Source organism: Ambystoma mexicanum, chromosome 3q (genome assembly GCF_040938575.1).
Source record: "Ambystoma mexicanum isolate Mex_15411 chromosome 3q, UKY_AmexF1_1, whole genome shotgun sequence".
Taxonomy (NCBI): domain Eukaryota; kingdom Metazoa; phylum Chordata; class Amphibia; order Caudata; family Ambystomatidae; genus Ambystoma; species Ambystoma mexicanum.
The window spans coordinates 1,046,123,156-1,046,142,556 of record NC_090926.1 but is presented as its reverse complement, the minus strand read 5'-3'; the positions used below and the strand labels follow the sequence as shown (position 1 = coordinate 1,046,142,556).

The 19,401-nt window shown below is 46.1% G+C and overlaps 1 protein-coding gene across 1 annotated transcript in view; it reads right to left on the bottom strand.

The window, feature by feature from the left end:
* DNAH17 (dynein axonemal heavy chain 17) overlaps positions 1–19,401 on the bottom strand; it is an 8,024,690-nt gene that overhangs the window by 5,340,551 nt on the left and 2,664,738 nt on the right. The window contains exon 20 of the mRNA XM_069655242.1: positions 1,494–1,663. Coding sequence (XP_069511343.1) covers positions 1,494–1,663 — 170 coding nt within the window. The remainder of the gene's footprint in view (positions 1–1,493; positions 1,664–19,401) is intronic.

Genomic DNA, 19,401 nt, shown 5'->3' with positions numbered 1-19,401 from the left:
GGCTGAAACATGTTTGGGGATGCATGTGGCCTTGTGCAGAAGTGATGAAGCCAAGCAGTTCGGGCTGGACTGCCCCTTTTGGGGTGGTACCAGGTCTGATATGCATATGGTCTTTCCCTTTTTTTAATGGCTTGGGAGGCGAAGAACGATGGTCTGGAGGGTTGCTCTGAACAATGCCAGAGGTTCCAATGAATTCAAAACCTTCCTGCCATCACCTCTTTTTTTTTGCTGTAGTCACCCCGAGTGGGGTGGGTATGCCCAAACTCGGGTCCTGGGCCTGCTGGGCCTACAGACCCAATCTACTCCTCACTGATGAGGCCCAACAAGGCTGAAACATGTTTGGGGATGCTTGTGGTCTTGTCCCGATAGGATGTTACCAAGCACTTCAGGCTGGACTGCCGCTTTTGGGGTGTGCCCAAGCATGATTTGTATGGGGCTTTTCCCCTTTTGTAATGGATTGGCAGGTGAAGAACAATGGTCTGGAGGGTTGCAGTTGCAATACCAGAGGTTCAGATTAATTCAAAACCTTCCAGCCAGCACCTCTTTTCTTTTGCTCCAGCCCTAGGCTCTCCAGAAAGAGAGAGTGGAGGTGTATCATGATAAATGGGGGTGGGCGAAACTCCGTCTGACGAAACGGAATTGGCGAAATTCACCACAATTCCATTCTGCCAGCAGGGCAATTTTCCACCTTTTCCACTGCACTTATGGCAAGATTCTTTTGCAGTGGAAACAGCCAAAAAAGACAATCTTAAGTGAAAACGAAATACCCCTTGCCCGTACAAAATTTTTTAATAAAAAAAAGAATAAAAAAAACAAATTTTGGGAAGAAAGAGCCCACAAACTGTCAATTCTTCTGTGAATGCGAAATTGGCGGTTTGGGTGAAATTTACCCGCAGAAAGCTATTAGCCATTTTCGGCCACCACCAGTGGTAACATGCAGGTCACAATTGACAAAAGGCACCAAATCCAGTTTGACCTGGGAAAAGAGGGAAGTACGAGATATCTGTGACATTTGGCACTGTGGGAAAAAAGGAAAAGAAACAACAAAATAATGAATCAAGAAAAAATTAGAAAAAGAAAGGGGCTCGAAAGCCACACCATGCGCCGGAGGTGCCTGACCATCTGCCGCAGAGAAAAGGACAGATGGGCAAGGCTGTGGGTGGGGGGAGGTGGGTAACTGGAGGGGCATGGGTGCGTGGGCATGGACGTACGCTGTACAACTGCAAGTTGAAAAGGTGTGTCAGGATTTATTTCTGGGAAATGGTTCTGTTCCAATCTCTCCATGGACGGGAGGTCCCAAGAGAATGGAGGAAGGGGTACGTGACAGAGGAGTTAAATAAAGGTTAATATTTACTGAAGGCTGATCTACTTTTAGTATTTTACAAACAGCGATCTGTCTGTGATAACTGTGGTTTGATTGGAAAAAATATATGAAGCATTACAAAAATCACAAATAATAGCACCAAATATTAGAAGGGCTACCATAGTCTTACCTGTTAGTTACATGGTTAATCAGATGGTCTTTGAACATGAGGCTCCAACGTTTGATGACATTTAGCAAAGCTTGCTTGAAAGGACGAACGTCTACCTGAAACCAACTGTTGAACACTTTAGTGTTTTCAAGATTAGATACTTCTTGAAAAAGTTGCTCATAAGAATCCATCTGAAAACAATCATAATTGAGAAAAATGATATTGCAAGAGATGTACTGCACTTAGTCAAACATGTGTTTTATATTGTCTTATAAGGAGCCATTAGGGGCACATATTTCAGTTACAGAAAACCACAAGTAATATACAAAAAAAGTATATATAATTTAATTAAGCATATATATCTTATAGTACATTTCTCCTACCATAGGATAAAATGTTCATATCACATAAGGAAACACTGAAATTGCATGGTGGAATTGTGCTATCATAGACTGAAAATGACTATGCTTTATATAATGAAAAGAAGAAAAATTTACTTACCAAATGGTAAAGTTCTTTCGACTGGATGTTCCTCCAACGTATTCCTCATCTTTGATATCTCGTTCAGCTTCGGCTGCTCTTGGAGAAAAAGAATTTCGGCAGAGGGTGCTGTGCGTCGATGGCATAGAGTCGATGTCCCTCGAAGGCCTGCGTCAAAGGTGACATCATGGGATGTATAAGTAGCACGCACGGCACCTGTTGGCCTCAGTACTGTATTACCCACCTGTTCGTGTTGTGCTGTCAGCTTAGGCAAGCAGTAGTTAGCCATGCGAAAACGGAAGCTGCAATGCATAGGAAATTCTACAGCAGGGGTAGGCTGGGAGGGCGATGAGGAATACGTTGGAGGAACATCCAGTCGAAAGAACGTTACCAGTTGGTAAGTAACTTGTTCTTCGAATGGATTGTGTCCTCCAATGTTTTCCTCATCTTTGATAGATTCCCAAAGCATTATGCAGAATTTTGAGTAGAATTTGAAATTGTCGGCATTTTATAAGGCCGAATAAAGTACCGCCTTACCAAAGGCAACATCCTGAGAGTGGAAAGCATCTAAACAGTAATGCTTTGTGAATGTATCCAGGGATGACCAAGTTGCTGCATCACAGATAGATTTAATAGGTACGCCCCTTTGAAGGGCTGCAGAAGAGGCTACACCTCTGGTAGAATGAGCTCTCAAGCCTTCTGGAGGGTGTTGTCTGCCAATTTGTAACATTCTGAGATGCCAAGAATAATCCACCTTGATAATGTCGGTTTTGAAACAGCTGAACCCAATTTCCTTCCGGTGTAGCCAATAAAGAATTGGTCATCCACTCTGAGTTTGGAGAACCTAGAAATATATAAGCTTAAAGCTCTTCTAAGGTCCAACCTATGGAGCCTTTCTTCCTCTTTACCGGGATGCAGTGGGTGGTTGAACGCTGGCAGAACTATCTTCTGATTTAGATGGAAATCAGGTACAACCTTAAGTAGGAAGGAGGGTTTTACTCTTAACACAACCCTGTCCTTGTGGAATACAATATAGGATCGCCTAGAGGAAAGTGCCTGCAACACGCTCACTCTACAAGCAGATGTCAATGCATTCAACAATATGGTTTTAAAGGTCAACAACCTCAATGGACATGTGTACAAGGGTTCAAATGGGGCACACATTAAAAACTTTAGAACCAGATTAAGATCCCAAACTGGGACCTGAAAAGAATAAGGTGGGAATACGTTTGTGAGACCTTTCAGAAATTGAATCACCAAGGGAATTTTAAAGTAGGGGCATTCCTCCGAAGAGCGCTTGAAAATGGAGAGCGCTGCCAGGTAACCTTTAATGGTCCCAACATTGAGACCTTTGTGCCAATGATAAGAGGAAAGATAACACCTCTGGAGTTGAACATAGAAAAGGATCAAAATTCTTGTCTCTGCACCAGTCGCAAAACCTGTTCCAATGGCAACGGTATAGAGATTTTGTTGCTGGCCTTCTTGCCGAAAGCAATACCTCCATGATGTCATCCGGGAGGTCCCAATTCTTGTATCTCAATCTTTCAGAAACCAAGTGTGAAGGCTGAGAGTGTTGACCTCTGGATGGAGAACCTGTCCCTCTCTTTTTGAGAGAAGATCCTCTCTCTGCGGAAGACAAATCAGAGGACAGATGGACATATCTAGAAGGTCCAGGTACCATGTTCTCCTGGCTCAATCCGGGGCAATTAGGATCATGCGGCTTCCAAACCGTCTCAACCTCCTGATTACTTGAGGAATGATGGGGATAGGTGGAAACGCGTAAAGTAGTGGGAATTCCCAATCCACCACGAACGCGTCTCCTAGAGCTCCTCTCGGAGGAAATTCCCTTGAGCAATAACCTTTGCACTTCTGGTTGGCTCTGGTTGCAAACAGGTCTACTTGAGGGATTCCCCAAAGGGGGAAGATCTCTTGAAGGACTTCCTGAGCTACTTCCCACTCGTGGGAAACTGTGCCCTGTCTGCTCAGAATGTCCGCCGCCGTGTTTTCCTCCCTGGCTAGGTGGATAGCTGATAAGGATATTCCTTCTTGAATTGCCCACTACCAGAGCTGCATTGCCTCTCTGCACAGTGGAGTGACCCTACACCTCCACTCTTGTTGAGGTAATGCATGGCTACTGTGTTGTCAGTCATTATCAGGACATTCTTTCCCCTGACCGAGGGCAGGAAGGCCTTCAGCGCTAATCTGATTGCCCTCAGCTCCAAAAGGATGATGTGTAGTTTGGACTCCGATGGAGACCAAAGACCACTGATTGACAGATCGTTGGTGTGGGCTCCCCACTCCATGAGTGAGGCGTCTGTCACTACTGTAATCTCCGGCCATGGCTGCCAAAAATATTCTCCCTTCAGAATATTGTCCTCGCAGACCCACCACAGAAGATCCTGTGCGACCCTGCTTGGAACCTGAAGTAGGTACGTCATCTTTCCTGAGAACTGTGACCATTGAGTTCTTAGAGCCCATGGAAGGGATCTCATTCTCAGGCAGGCTTGTGGCACCAGAAAAATGCAGGATACCATGAGGCCAAGCAACCTCAAGAAATCAAAGGCCGGAGGATTCTGGGCAGTTTGGAATTTGGTAACCATCTGAAGAATGTCTTGAGCCCTTGCCTTGGGTGGCGAGCTCTTTCCCAAGGATGTATCTCATACAGCTATGATGTACTGGAGCTGCTGAGAAGGTGTCATCTGTGACTTCTTGAAACTGAGGTAGAAGCCCAATCTGTGAAGGCAGTGGCAGGTGACTTTGAGATGATCCAGGGCTTGTTCGGAAGAATGTGCCCTGATCAGCCAATCGTACAGGTAGGGGTACACATGAATCCCCCCTCTCCTGAGATGCGCTGCCACCACCGCCATCAGTTTGGTGAAGGCCCTCAGGCGGAGGTCATCCCGAATGGCAGGACTCGAAACTGATAGTGCGAGCCACCAAAAGCAAACCTTAGGTATTTTCTGTGCTTGAGATGGATTGCCACATGAAATATGCATTTTGAAGGTCCAATGACACCAACCAATTCTGTAACTGGAGGGCCTGGATGATTTGAGAAAGTGTGATCATCTTGAATTTGTCCTTTTTTTTTAAATTGTATTTTGTTTCGAAAAGCTTTGCAAAAAACTTCATAAAAACATTAAAACACTTCTTATTACATTTCACAATTCATATTTCAAATAAAAAGACGACTCCCGAAATCCCATCAAAACTACCCCACAAAACATAATCAAACACATTAGGTTAATTCATCAGGGTATGAATAAAATATATCCTCAGGAATAAGAACATTTCATGGTCATGTCTCATCCTAGACATTGTTACATTTGAGGTTTGACGCATACCCGCCATCATCTTCCACCTACACAATCAGGTCTCAACACTTTGCATAATTCTCTTTTGTAGAAGATTCTCCTCAATGATATATACAAAATTTGTTAGTCTGAGCAATAGCTTATGACTGTTCCTCCACATACATCTTGCCCATACGTTTTCTCTACACAACCAAGATGAAGGGGACAGATACGATCCAAAAATCACAACCCTCTGTGATTCAAAAAACTCACATTATATAACCAGGTGCTCCAGGGTTTCAAGTTCATTGGTATCACTACAAAAGCAACATCTTCCAGTTGGGGAATTCAGCACACTATGATTCCAATATTGCACTCTTTCATTTGTCATAAATGTATTAAGTTTGAATCGAAAGTAAGCTTTTCTTGCTTTATTGTACAGAAAGATCTCTAGGTATCGTGCCCGCTCACCCCATTTTCTCACAAATTTGGCATATTCATAATAGGCTTTGCTATTGCCTATTTTCTCTGACAATATACACTATTGATAACGCTGAAATTTTCTTTTACAAGATGGAAGACCAGCTACTAGGTCTTATTTAGAGATCAGCGTTACATCTAGTATTGCATCCATTTTATTTTTGAATTTCAAGATGGAAGGGAGACGCCCCTCCGTTAACATAACAGCAAGATCTTCATATAATGACCGTTTGGGTGGAGCAAGCATTTTTGTGTAATTGTTGAGCATACGCCAGTGCCATTTGGCAGACAAGGGCAATAAACCAGGTTCATGACAGATGAGAATATTTGGGAATCGAAGGCGCTAAGCCAAGTACATGCTACCACAGCTTTCCCTATATGAAATCCAAAAATCCCTCTATCTCCATGGTGCAGATGTCAAGGGCATATAATACAATTGGTTTCACTTTTAGGAGATAAAATTAAATACTGGGCAGCAATGAAAATTTACCATATTTATGTAAAATGATCTTCATCTGGGAGGTCAGCGACTTCAATTTATCACTAAGCACCTCCTTCCATATAGCAACAGAATAGCTGCTAGAAAGCCTGTAGCCAAGATAACAGATCGAATAAGTGTCATGAAGCCTGCTCCCGGGGAGCCGGTTCAAGCCCTGCATCCCCGAAAGCGGACATCCAGTCCCCAAGGAAGGACCCAGCAACCCCATATAGGGGCCCTTTGGACAGTGTCCTAGCGCTTATGGCGCCAGGCTCATAAAAGACAGCAGTCCTGGCGCCATAGGCGCCAGGCTCATTATGGGAGTGCTTGGGTGCACTTACCTGATGCAGACCACGCTGCAGGATCCCGGCCTCCTTGAGGCCTGAAAGGAACTACTTTACCTGTGGGACTACTTTACCATCCGGGCGTGGTCAGGGAAGGATGCATACCTGATTGGAGGAAGGATACATACCTGGAACTTCTTCCAAGGCTATTTAAACCCCACCCGAACAGCCACACGTGCTTCGCGTTGTTCTGCATCTAGCAGCTGGACGCTCACCGTGTCTGCTCCTCTATCCTGACTTCTGAAACGCCTGCCAGCATCCTGGATCACCTGCAAAGGAAGAGAAGAAGAGAACAGAAGAAGGAAAAGTCCTTACCTGCTAAATCCGCATCCCAGAGACATCTCGCAGACAATCCTGAAAAGGAAGACTTTTATTTAAAAGCTCATCGCGTCGATCGCTTCAGCGCCGCATTTCACTCACCTTTACAGGGCGCCTCCATGTTCAGCAGCGATCATCCGGGTTCGCCGTCACGCCCCAGCGCCTAGGGAGAAAAAGACAAGAACAAAAGGTGAGAGAGAGAAGGGAATAAGGAAAGCTAAATCTCCATGTTAAGACTTACCTGTTGATTCATTCCCTCTTCATTTCGGGTCCGCGCCGCATCCTGGCATTTCCGGACCCCGGCCCCTAAGGGGAAAAAGAGACATCAGCGTTAATGAGCGAATGAAAAGACATTACCAAAAAAGCTCATTAAAGACTTACCTGATTTCTACAAGGATTTCACCTCTCATCTCGGGTCGGTGCCTGTTCCCCGGCATTCCGTACCCCGGCCCCTATGGGTAAAAAGACACTAGCATTAGTACATTAATGCATGGACACAAGGGGAACCTCTTATCAAAAAACTTACCTGGAAGCCAAGCAAGTTTGGTTCTCACCAATCCAAAAATCCAGTGAAGTAACTGGATACCAACGCGCCCCTGCATCAGAAGCAGGCTGGAGAGCTCGTCCTTCCAGACCCTAAGGTGAGACGCTACGGGGAATCACAGAAAGGTTTCGAGGAGGGTGAGAGGGGAAAGTGGGAGGCCGATTGCATTACCCCGCAGACAGTTAATCCCCTATTTTCGCCTACAGAAGGATACTTCTGCGAACCAGACAAGCCAGATTTGGGGGCCCGGTCCAGTCCGTCTTCCGAACCCTGCACATCACCTTAGAAGAGGTCACAGCAGCGCGAACCAGGCCAGCGCCTCTGTGGGAGTCAGGTGAGCGTCACAATAAGTCTGGGGGATACAAGCTCCATCGAGACACCAAGTAAATTTGGATGTTTTTCTCTTACCATCTGCGAAGGAGATAATGAAGGATTTATCTGGATTTACTTGAAGGTTGTGCCTGGCAGGGTAGCTATGAAACAAGTTTAGTTTGGCCTGAAGGCCAAAAGGGGTACGATCTAAAAATAGCAAATCGTCCGCAAAGCCAATCCAATTTAATGCTAATCTACCCAATTTGACCGGGTATATAACTGCCTCACTCCAACCAGAGTCTAAGTCCGCTAAGTAGAAATTAAAGAGGACTGCGGCCAGATTGCAACCCTGTTTGAGTCCGATCTCGGTAGCTATTGAATCCGTCACAACCCCATCCTTAGACAACCTTATTCTGTAGTTTGTATTTTGATGTAGGAGCTGACCTTTTTGTGTTTAATACTCATCTATTAATTTCCTTGCTGGAGTATCTTGAGTTGTATTATGCACTTGAACCTGTGATTGTATATATGTATTTTAGTTTGATGGTATTGGTTGATAAGTCTACGTGCTTGTGTTAATTTTTCTTATAGTGTATTTGGCCATAATTAAATAACTGTATTTTTATACATCCTGTCTAAGGGTAATTTGTGACTCCCATTGTGTGTCCTCATTGTGGACCCTTTACAATCTCACCCCTCTGAAGATCTTAGCCTAGACCGCATGTCACTGCTACCTTAAACTGGTTTGGCTACAGCTTCCCAGAGTTGCCCCTGTCACAATATAGGTTGGCCTACTATATATCTGTCCACCATGCCAGAGTATAGGAAATCAGTCTTAACAAATTGGTGTACAGCGGTGGGAAGACCCTCTACACATAACATCTGGGTGTTTTGTGAACAGGATCAGCATTGGGTTTGTTTGTTTGTTTATTTGTTTATTTATTTCTATGGCGCACCATACCCAGGGGCAGCAAGGCGCAGGCAGAAAGAATATGCGAGGCTTACAATGTTACAGAAATATACAGTTGAGATAAAGTTACATACATTTGCAATTAAGGATTACAGGGAAAAGAATATACAAATCTTCACACATAGTAATATCAATATCTATACAAAGGAGTGAAATATACAGATATGTACAGGGGCTGTTTATGGCGAGAGCAAAGGCCTCAAACAGAAAGTATCCGTATCTATACAGAGGTGTAAAATGTATAATTAAATAAGGGGGTTGTTGGAGTTCAAATGACTGATGAGATTCCTTCTAAAGTGCAAATAGGGTTGATCGGCTCTCAGGTTGTGTGGCAATAAATTCCAAGATGTAGCAGCTTTCACAGGGAAGCTGTTACCTCCAATGGTGGAGAGTTTAAATCTGGGAATTATCAGACAGTTGGAATTGATACTTCTTGTTTGTCTGATGGATGACTTTCTCTTTGCTTTGTCCATCAGATAACTGGGGGCGGCATTGTTGAGGGCTTTATGGGTTAGGGAGGCCAACTTGAGTTTGATTTTATTGTCGGTGGAGAGCCAATTGTGTTGGCGTCTGGTAGTGGAGATGTGTTCTCTTTTATTAATGCTGAGGGCAGCTCTCAAGGCATTATTTTGTAGGATTTGTAGCCTATGGGTAATGGCTTTGTTAGCACCGCTATATAGGGCATTACAATAATCGAGCCTGGAGAGTATGAGTGCTCTTGCCAGGATCATACAGCTATCATTGGACAGGAATGGTCTGCCTGCTCTTATTAATTTGCAGGTGTACGCAGTGCTGACCTGCTTGGTGAATGACATAGTGGCATCCAGGTAAAAGCCGAGAGTTTTTACCTCCCTGGATACTTTGATAATGTTGCCGTCTATGTTGATTTCGGCATATTCAAGGCCTAATTTGTTGATATTAGCGGGGGTACCCAGGATGATGAGCTCTGTCTTGTCATCATTCAGGCATAGGCCATGAGATGCCATCCATGCCTGAATGATGAGATACACTCTGTTCACCAACTCTCTGTCCTTGCTGTGATCCCCTGAAAGTGGGAGGAGAATCTGAGTGTCATCTGCGTAGTTGGTGTAGGTGACACCCAGATGATCCAGATCGTCGAACAGAGGTTTGGTGAAGATGTTGTATAATGTGGGGGAGACGCATGAGCCCTGCGGGACTCCGCAAGTAATAGGAGAGGGGTCTGCTGCTGCTGATGGGGAGAAGACTCTCATTGTTCTCTCGCTCAGAAAGGATTCAATCCATCTGATAGCTTCTGGGGAGAAATGAGCAGCTGAGTCCAGGTGTCTGCAGAGGACCTTGTGGTCGACAAGGTCGAATTCCACGGAGAGGTCAAGTAGGAGGAAGAGTGCTGTCTTTCCCTTCTCCCTCAGATCATCAATTTGGGTCTTCAAGTCAATGAGGGCTGTTTCCGTGCAGTGTAGTGGGCGGAAACCTGATTGTCTGGAGCCTAGTAATTTGTGTAGTTCTAGATATTTTTGGATCTGGACATAGGCCGCTTTGTCCAAGATTTTCAGTAGAAAGGGTACCGTGGTGATGGGGCGGTAGTTAGTGGGGATGAGAGGATCAAGCGTCTGCTTTTTAAGGAGGGGGAGAACCCAGGATTGTTTTAAGTTGGAGGGGATGCTACCTGAGGAGAAAGATGGGTTTATAAGTTTGGAAATGAAGGGCGATAGGTCTCTGGCTGCGTCCTTGATTATGTGTGCAGGGCAGATGTCGCCTTTGCAGTTTGAGGGTTTGAGAGAGAGTATGATTTTCTCGACCTCCAGGGTGGTAGTTTTAGAGAAGGAAAATGAATTAGTGTGTGTGCTTAGTAAAACATTAGGCGGAGGTGTAGGAGGGTTGGTGAGGTTTAAGGAGTCTTTTTTTAGTTGAATTTTATTTTGTAGGGTGTTTATTTTATTTGCTAAAGCCTGTTGGATGTCTGCGCACCAGGTCTGGTCCTTGGTGCAGGTGTCGGGTGTGGCAATGGGTGACTCAAGTTCCTTCAATATGGAGAAGAGCTCCTTCATGCTTGAGTTGGAATTGGCAATGCGGTTGTTGTAGGAGTTCTGTTTAGCTAGGCAGATTTCAGCTTTGTATTGACGAGAAATCGTATCTAGAGTGGCTTTCATTTCACTGGAAGGGCATAGTTTCCAAGCAGATTCACATTTCCTCTTTTTTAGGCGGAGGGCTTTGAGTTCAGGTGTGACCATTTATTTAGATGGGTTTTGGGCTTGCTGGTGCGAAGTTTAAGTGGGGCAATTTTGTCCATGGTATTTAACATAATTTTGTTGTATTCGTGAGCTAGTGTGTTGGGATCTAGATTGTCTGGCAGTGCGTTTAGCGTTGGATGGATGGCTGGGATGATTCTATCTACTATTATATTTTTCCTGTTTCTTGTTAGGCAGGGTGGTGCTAGTGACACAGTTGTGGTAGGTGGTCTGGAGGTCAGTAGGTTAAATGAGACCAGGGAGTGGTCGGTCCAAGGTAGTGGTGTGGTAGAGGAGATGACCGCTGAGCAGTTAGCATCAGCAACCCAGTCTAGGGTTCTTCCCTTCAGGTGAGTGGGTAGGTTGACTTTTTTGTGAGAGTCCGAGTGATGAGATAGTATTGGCTATGGTGGAGGCATGTATGTCTGCTGGATCGTTAAACCCTAGGTTGAAGTCACCTAGTAGCAGTAGTTGTGAGGTGGTTTTTGCGTTGTTAGTAAGTGGGCTATGCAAATCTTCCTCAAAAGTCCCGAGCGTACCAGGTGGTCTATAGACAAGGTGGATGGTGAGGGATTGGGTGTTATTTATAGGGAGTTTGGCAGTGAGGGATTCGCATGATTGCAAGGTTTGAGTCGGGGCTAGTCTGAGAGCTAAACTTTCTTTGGATATGATGGCGATGCCGCCGCCACGGTTGCCCACCCGGTCCTGCCTGGATATGGTGTTACCATCTGGGATGGCCAGCATTAGAGACGGGCCTGCTGCATTGTGTAGCCCAGTTGCAGTTGGAGCAATAAAGTCTAATTTGTCTTTAATGATTAGGTCTGCTATATCAAGGGCATGTGCGACCAGTGATCTTGTATTAAGGAGAGCTCCTTTATAGGAGTGTTCTTCCGTTTTTACCGAGAAGTTTGTATGAGAGATTAGTTTGGACTTAGTTCTGGGGATGGCGGGACTTTTGGTGGTATGTGGGGCAGACGGGTGGTTTGGGGCGATGGGTTTTCTAGTATGGTAGCCTATGGTTTCGTATTTGGAATCAGAGAGGAGTCTTTGGGGCGGCTCATTTAGTTTAGAGAGTCTAGCGCGAAGTTTGTTGTTTCTTTCGGTGGTAGGGCAAGGCCGGGAGGCAGGGGTTGTTGGTCCTGACCTGTGATGATACCTTGGGCAGGAAGGGTCACAATAATGGCTGGCTATGTAGGAATCATTAAGAGGACTGGTGACTAACTGAAAGGGGGGGCTCCTGAATCGGTATCCTGAGTGGGAATATCAGTGGATGCGAGCTTGGCCATCGCACAGAAGGTGAGTAATACAGTTAGCATTTTCTGCAAATCAGCGCTGGCATTGTGTGAGCAAAGCGGGAATAGCAGTGTAGATGCTATCTAGGAGATAGGGTATAGGCAGGTTTAAAAGGGTAGGGTGACAGTTTAAATGTCCAGCTGCAAGTCAGTGGAGTTCAGAGGTGCAGTAATGGCTAGATTCAATGCGCAGTGGCATTGCAGATCCGATCACGGGGGTACTGCAGTACAGTGAGATGGCAGTTCAGAGCAGGTGATAGTGCAATTCAGTGATATGGCAATTCAATAACATGGCCGTTCAGAGCAGGGCAAAATGCAGATCAGTAATGTTGCCGCTCAGAACAGGGGGAAATGCAATACAATCACGTGCAACTCAATTCAGGTTAGGGCACAGTGCAAATCAATAATGTGGCCGCTCAAACAGAGGAGAAGGCAGTTCAATTACTTGCAGGTCAATTCAGGCATGGCAAAATGCATATTCGATCACGTGGCCGTTCGGATCACGGAGATAATACAGTTCAGTGAAATGGAAGTGCAGATCACGGGGATAATGTCAATCAATAACGTCGCAGTGTGGGACGTTGCAGCATAACATTTTGGGGCGCAAAGTAGGATAATTCGGAGGGTATATTTGCGCGTATCTTATCAATCGTTAGGCGAGGCTACAGTGGGTTGCGATTTGTGCGTTTGCATGCAAATGGGAAGGTGGCTTTGTGAGGACAATTTGTGCCACTAGTGCATATGGGATAGCAAAGTGTGTAACTCAGGGGTCGGTTACCTTGAAAGGTTTTGCAGAGTCTGGAGGTAGTCGACCAGGGGTCCTGGCTAGCGGCGTAGGCGCCTTCGGACAGGCACAGGACAGGTGTAGTCCTTGGAACGCAGTCCTTTGAACGTGGGACGGCTCGCGCCTCACGGTTGATGATAGGCTGGTGAAGTAAGGTGCGGACAGCCAATCACACGGCTGCTTGTTCGTAGTTGCGAGTCTCAGGAGCTCGGGCAGCTCACACTGAGATAGGTGCGGCCATCTTGGAACGGTGGATGCTGCGTGCCGTGTAAAGGTGGCACGGTAAAAAACAAAGATGTCTGGCACCGTCGAGGTAGCAGACGGGTTCAGCGAAGATCGGGCAGCAATGCGTGCTATATAGGCACGATCCCCTGATTTAGGAGGAGATGTCAGGAGGATGAAAGAAAAGCGGAGGTTAAGCCCTATGGCATACCTGCTGTGGCGTGAGCAAGCTGATAGCCTGCATCATGATGGCTCCGTTGGTGGGGCCACCACTGCTTCTGCAGAGAGAAAGGCACTGCTCCTGTTCCTCTGAGTCTGGGTGATGAATGGGTGCCACAGTGTAGATCACTGGTGGTGTGACCAGATAATACTTATACAAGACACTATAATATTTGATTGCCTTGTGGATATAAGTCACCTACTAAACTAAGTATCATGGAAACAATCACTTTCACCACTTTGAGCACCTTAAAAGTGGAGCAGTTGAGAATGTAATGGGTTGATAGTGGCTTGACAGTCTCTGACTTAAAAGCTGAGTTAATTGTAAAAATTCTGGATTTAGAAAGAAACAAAGTTGTGCCTATCTTATTTAATTGTTCTGATAGTGGAGCTGGGGGTAGACCCAGCACCAGTAATGTCATTTCTGTCACTCCAGTGCCTGGTGTTGTAGATGAGGAGGGAGAAAGTGTATCCTCTGAACTTCTGGTTCAGGCCTACTCTAATGCTGAGGCATTGTTCAATTTGAAGACAGACACCCTCGGGTTCAAGGAAAAAGAACTTGAGTTTGCCATGGCCAAATTGGAACTGGAGAGGGTTGAGAAGCAGAAAGATAGGGATCACCAGCTGGAGCTTGCCTAGATTCAGGCTTCACAAGGTTCTTCCAGAGGATCTGGAAGTGGCTCTGGGTCCTCTTCACATCCTAAGTTTCCTAAAGATCTCCTGAGTATGTATGAGGAAAATAATGATATAATTGACTGGCTTGTAACTTTTGAATATGCTTGTAAGGTACAAGGAGTGCGTGATGCTGACAGAATTGCATGGCTGATCAGCAGACTGCCCCATTCTGGCTTGTGTGCCATTATGGAAATGTCAAAGGCTGATAGGTTAGACTTTGTAAAACATAAGAAATATCTTATCCTCAGGTTGGGGAAGACTCCTGCCCAATACTTGAGGAGGTTTAGAGAATATAGAAAGAAAGAATGTATGACATATGTAAGTTTTGTTGCAGATTCTCTGAAAAACTTGAGTGGCTGGGGAGAAGGCTATCAGGTAACCACCTTTGAGGGCATGATTCATTTGGTCATGCTTGAACATATTTTTGCCTCTTGTTCCCCAGAGCTTAGGCAGCATTTGGCTGACTCAAAGGAGTTAAATCCAAAGAGGCTAGCCATTGCTGCTGATTTATGGGTTTCACATAGAGTGTCCCATAAGGACAAGCCTGCTTCAGGTAAGCAGGAGGAGGGAAAGAAGCAGAAAGAGGGTGGGGATCCTGATAAAACTATGTCCAAGAAGGCCCACAAAAAGTTTAATAAGGGGAAGTCATCAGAATCAGGTCAGGGTAGTGGGACTAACCCTCCCAAGCAAGTATTCCTGTCCTATTGCATAGTGATAATTCTGTTGAGGATAGTGTTCATGTACTAGGTGTAAGTACCTCTACTGTTAGGGAAGACGGGACCCAGTCCTACTGAAGAGGCTTCCTTCATGGTAAACCCACCAGTTCTTGCCAGAGTTCCTGTGTGGGATACTCAGTTGGCTGGTATACCCTCTCTTAATGTTCCAGTAGCACCTGTCATTCAAGCTGTGAATAGAGAAATGGTCAGGGCATCTGTCAATGTCAGTAGAGTGGTTCCTAGAAGAGTGCTGGGTGAGTTGAGCCTTCAAGACTTAGGTCCTGATAGGCCCTCAGAAGACCCTTCAAGCACTATGTCTCAGAATCAGGCTGTTTTAGCCAAGAATAAGAGAAAGCCTAGGCCTAAGGGGAAACCCATGGCCAGTGGAGTCAGAAGAACAGGCAGAGGAAAGGAGAAAATTCCCCCTGCCTTACCTACAACTGATGTTGAGGTAGCTGGAAGTGTCCCCACTCCTAGTTTGGAAGATGGACCCCCAGAAAACCTTGAATCCTATGGGCCTCCTCAGCTGCCTAGTATACAGTTAGAGGAGAGTCCTAGGAGAACAAGAAGTATGGGCCAACAGAAAAGGAAACCATCATGGTTAGGCCTATGGAGAAAGGCCTGCTTCCAATTAGAGGGTTCTCCTCCAGTGAAGCAAATAATTCACCAGGAAGGTGGGTTACTGCAAAGTAAGCCCACAGAGCCCACCAGAGCAAACCTTGAGAGGTTGGAGGTTACTCAGGTTGTGAGGTCCTTCCTCCTACAATTGGTGTGTTACATTCCCTTGTGATGCATCCTAGTGTCAGGATATCACCTGTGTGGTCTAACACATATTCCTGCTGGCCCATGATGGGGGTCCCAGAGGAAAACCAATGTAGGGGTCTCACTGTCTATCACCAGGTTGACAGAAGTGAGACAAGAATTCAATTATTCCAGGGTTCACTTTTAGGAGTAAACTCATTATTACCAGAAACAAGGCCTAATTTTATCAGCCCTTTTACTCTGGAGACCTCAGGCTATAGTTTGCAATCAGGGATTACTGATCATAGTCCCATATGCCCTTATGCCAACCCACAGGGGATGACTGCCAAGTCAGTCATTGACACCATGCTGAATGACAGCTACAGACGTAGCTCCTCTGCTGTCATCAGTAGTGATCAGACCCAGTGGAGGGATGGTGAAGTGACCTGTCAAGTGTCACTGAGCTGTCATCCACAGGATGGTCTGAGAGAGAGATCCGTCAGATCTCTCAGGAGTTTGATTGGATCTCTCTGTGAGCCCCAGAGACGTAGGTGGGACCTTCTCCTGTCAAATCTGTTCTACAAATCGCTGACTACCTGTCAGTGGTCTGGGCCTTGTCCTGTCCACAGCTTGGCAAGGTAAACTATTCTCAAGGCTTTGGCGAACCTGGACAGGTTGCCATATAGTCAGTGGAGAAACTTTGCGGAAAATGTTGGGGGGGACATGACCTTTGAAAAAAAGGTGCCCCATCAAATGAATGGGGACAAAATAGTGTGCCCTGAAAGTTGGGAGGGGACAAACACCCCCGTCCCCCCTAAAATTACGCCCATTCATATAGTTTCCTGTGAATAGTATGGTGGATTTTATCTTGAGAAATAAAATTGGAGGCCTGCTTATGGATATAGAGTGGGAGCCAGAGAAATCTGTTTGTCTCCCTACCCTGTGTAAAAGCAGCCTTTCAAATGACTTCAGTGAGGATGGCCTAGTGTCTCCTCACCTGACCCCACATCAGCAAGGTGAGATGGAGAGTTTGCTGAGGCAATCTCCCCCCTTGTTGTCACTGACACCCTTTATAACAGGATGGTGGGAACCAGACTGTATACTGGGAATAAGTGAACACACCAAGATTGGGTGTTGTGGTGGTTCAGAACCAAGACAAAGTTTTGACAGTTGGTGTGAGATCCAGCCTGTATTGGAAAAAAGAGTGTCTGAGGATTCTAGCTTTCAAGAGTTCAGTTCTGAGGAACTGGAGGGATATACATGTAAAGCCAGGTTTGGATTAAGAATGGACACTAGAGCTCTGGGTTCTGTCCCCAAGACAGAAGCACACTCTTCACTAAAGGGTAACACCTTAGTGGGTCAGTTCTGTAATGCAAAGTACAGAGGCTGTTATGATCTCTCCTCAGGATATGGCAAGATATCCCTGTCAGTCTGTGCTGAGGAGGAGACAGCAGTTTCGGCCTTTTCAGAGCCCTACTTCAGTGTAGGGTCTTCTAGGTTGGTGGCTGCAACTGACACCTGTCAAATGAGCTTAGCCCCGGTTCTGAATGGGGAAAATGGATCTCAGAAATACATGTCTGGATGGCATGGCAGATTCAACCCCGACTTGAGAGGAACTGGGTCTGACTCAAGAATTGGTGTATGTGGGGACAAGATGCAACCTCTTGTCAGTCAAGTACTTCATGTACAGAACTGGGCAACCCCCACTACCCAAGCCCAAGTGAGGACTTTCCTAGGCCTCACTGGGAAATACAGGAGTAAAGTGGCAGCCTATACAAATATAGCTGTCCCTCTGACTGCCCTCACTACTCATAGGGGACCTAAAGAGTTGTGAGTTGTTATGGACTCCTGAGTGTGAGAAGGCCTTTACTGGCCTGAAAGAATCCCTAAATCAGGCCCCTGGTCTAAGGGCACCTGATTTAAAGAGACCTTTTATAGTGCAGACAGATGCCTATGACACTGGGATAGTTGGAAGATTTTCACAGCTAAATGACAAGGGTGAAGAACACCCTATATGTCTAGTCAGCTACCAGTTTAGGAGTGGAGAACTCAGTTGGGTCCAGATGGAAAAGAGTTGCTTTTCCATTGTATGGTGCCTTGGGAAGTTGAGGTCCTACCTCTATGGGACTCACTTCACCGTGTATGCTCCCCCTCAAACCTTGAAGTGGTTGATAGCTGTTAAGGGAGAGAATCCAAAGTGGCTCTGGTGGTTCATGAGTCTTCAGGCCTTGGACTTCACTATTGGGCATAGGCCAGATCCCAAATTTAGCAATGTTGATGGGCTGTCCAACAGGGTTAACCGACTGGAACAGAGGACCCATCCAGGGGTGGATTAGTTCCCCCTTTCCCTTAGTCTGGGAGGAGGGGGGCGTGTGTTAAGAAAGATTCTCTTTACTGCACCTTTCCTTCCATCTTTATGGTACCCCAAACTTTTTTGCTTTGATTTTTCAATCTGACCTGTGCTCACATGTTATGGGGAAACTGATATGCCCTTAAGGCTATCAGTACTGGGAAACAGTGTTTCCCTTAGTCTTGTGACTATGTTGCTACTTGTGGTTACTTTTGTATCACATGTGGCCATTTTTTAATCATTGCACACAGCAGCTTACACTGCAGTGCAATGAGGTTCATTTTTATGTTGCCCTAGACTAACACTATAAGGATTGTTTGGTTATTCTGAGGTTCTTAAAAGATGGGCTGGTGGCAGCAGTGACTTTTCCCCACTTTTTGGGGAATTTCGTTTTAGCTTAACCGCGTTTACCACGTTTGGCTACTTACTGTGGCTACTGGCCAAACATGGCTGTGCCACCAGGGGGTTTTCGCCCATTCTTTTTGCATCTTGTTGTTTAGACTTCTTCCTGGCCTCATAGGCCAGAAAGATCCTTGTAAGGACTTCCAGTGCCCAGGAAAGCAGGAGCTTATGGCGGGCTACTGGAGGGCTTTGTGTGTTTGCAGGCAGGATGTGGACTGGGTCAGTCTGACCCCAATACACATCCTGGTTTCTGTGTGTCTGAGTGATATGCATGAGTGTTCCTGCCAGTGGACCTGATTGGATCACTGTGGGTGTGCGTGTGGGCTAGTTCTGCCATTGGCTAGTGGGAGTCCTGGCTTTTAGGATAAGGAGAGGGGCCCTGGATGCAATTCTCAGAGATCCTGGAAGAACCTGAAGGAGCCAAGAATCCGTCCAGCTGAGAAGACCCGCAAAGAAATCTGTAACCTGTCTGAAGGAGGCCTGGCAAACAACTTCTGCTGCAGTCCTGGTGGAGCCCTGTCTGTCTCTTGATCTCCAGTAGGTCTGCGAAGGTTCTACAACCCCTGGATTGGAGGGACCATCCAGTCCCGAAGCCTACTCGGTGCCCAATGCAAAAACCGCCTCTGGAAGTGCCCGGGAATCGTCCTGTGGCTGACCAGCTTCGTTTTTGTGCTTCCGGGTTATCTTCCTTGCCTTTCCGAGTTTCCGCCTGAAACTTGGTACACCCTCAGCTGCCACTACAAGCGTCCTAGCACCAAGGGGACCCGAGAAAGACCGGAAAGTCCGACTGCAGCTACTGAGTCCTGCTGCATCGCTGTGCGCGGCGTGCACGGTCCGAAACCTGCTTTCTGACCCGCCTCCAGTCCAGAGAAGGGCTCTGCATTGTTTGTTTCTGGCTGTCTCCATCCAGAGTCCTTGCACCAGCAAAAGATCCTAACCGGAGAATCACTCGAACCTGCAACCTGTGAAAATCGTGGACCGTGGAATTCGTCGCGAAAAGCAAACCAGGACACCCTTTGTTCTGGAAAGTCTTGGGAAAATTCAGAGTGAGGGGGTAAGTTATTGAGCTTTTAACATACCCCTACACTCCCATTTTAAGTCA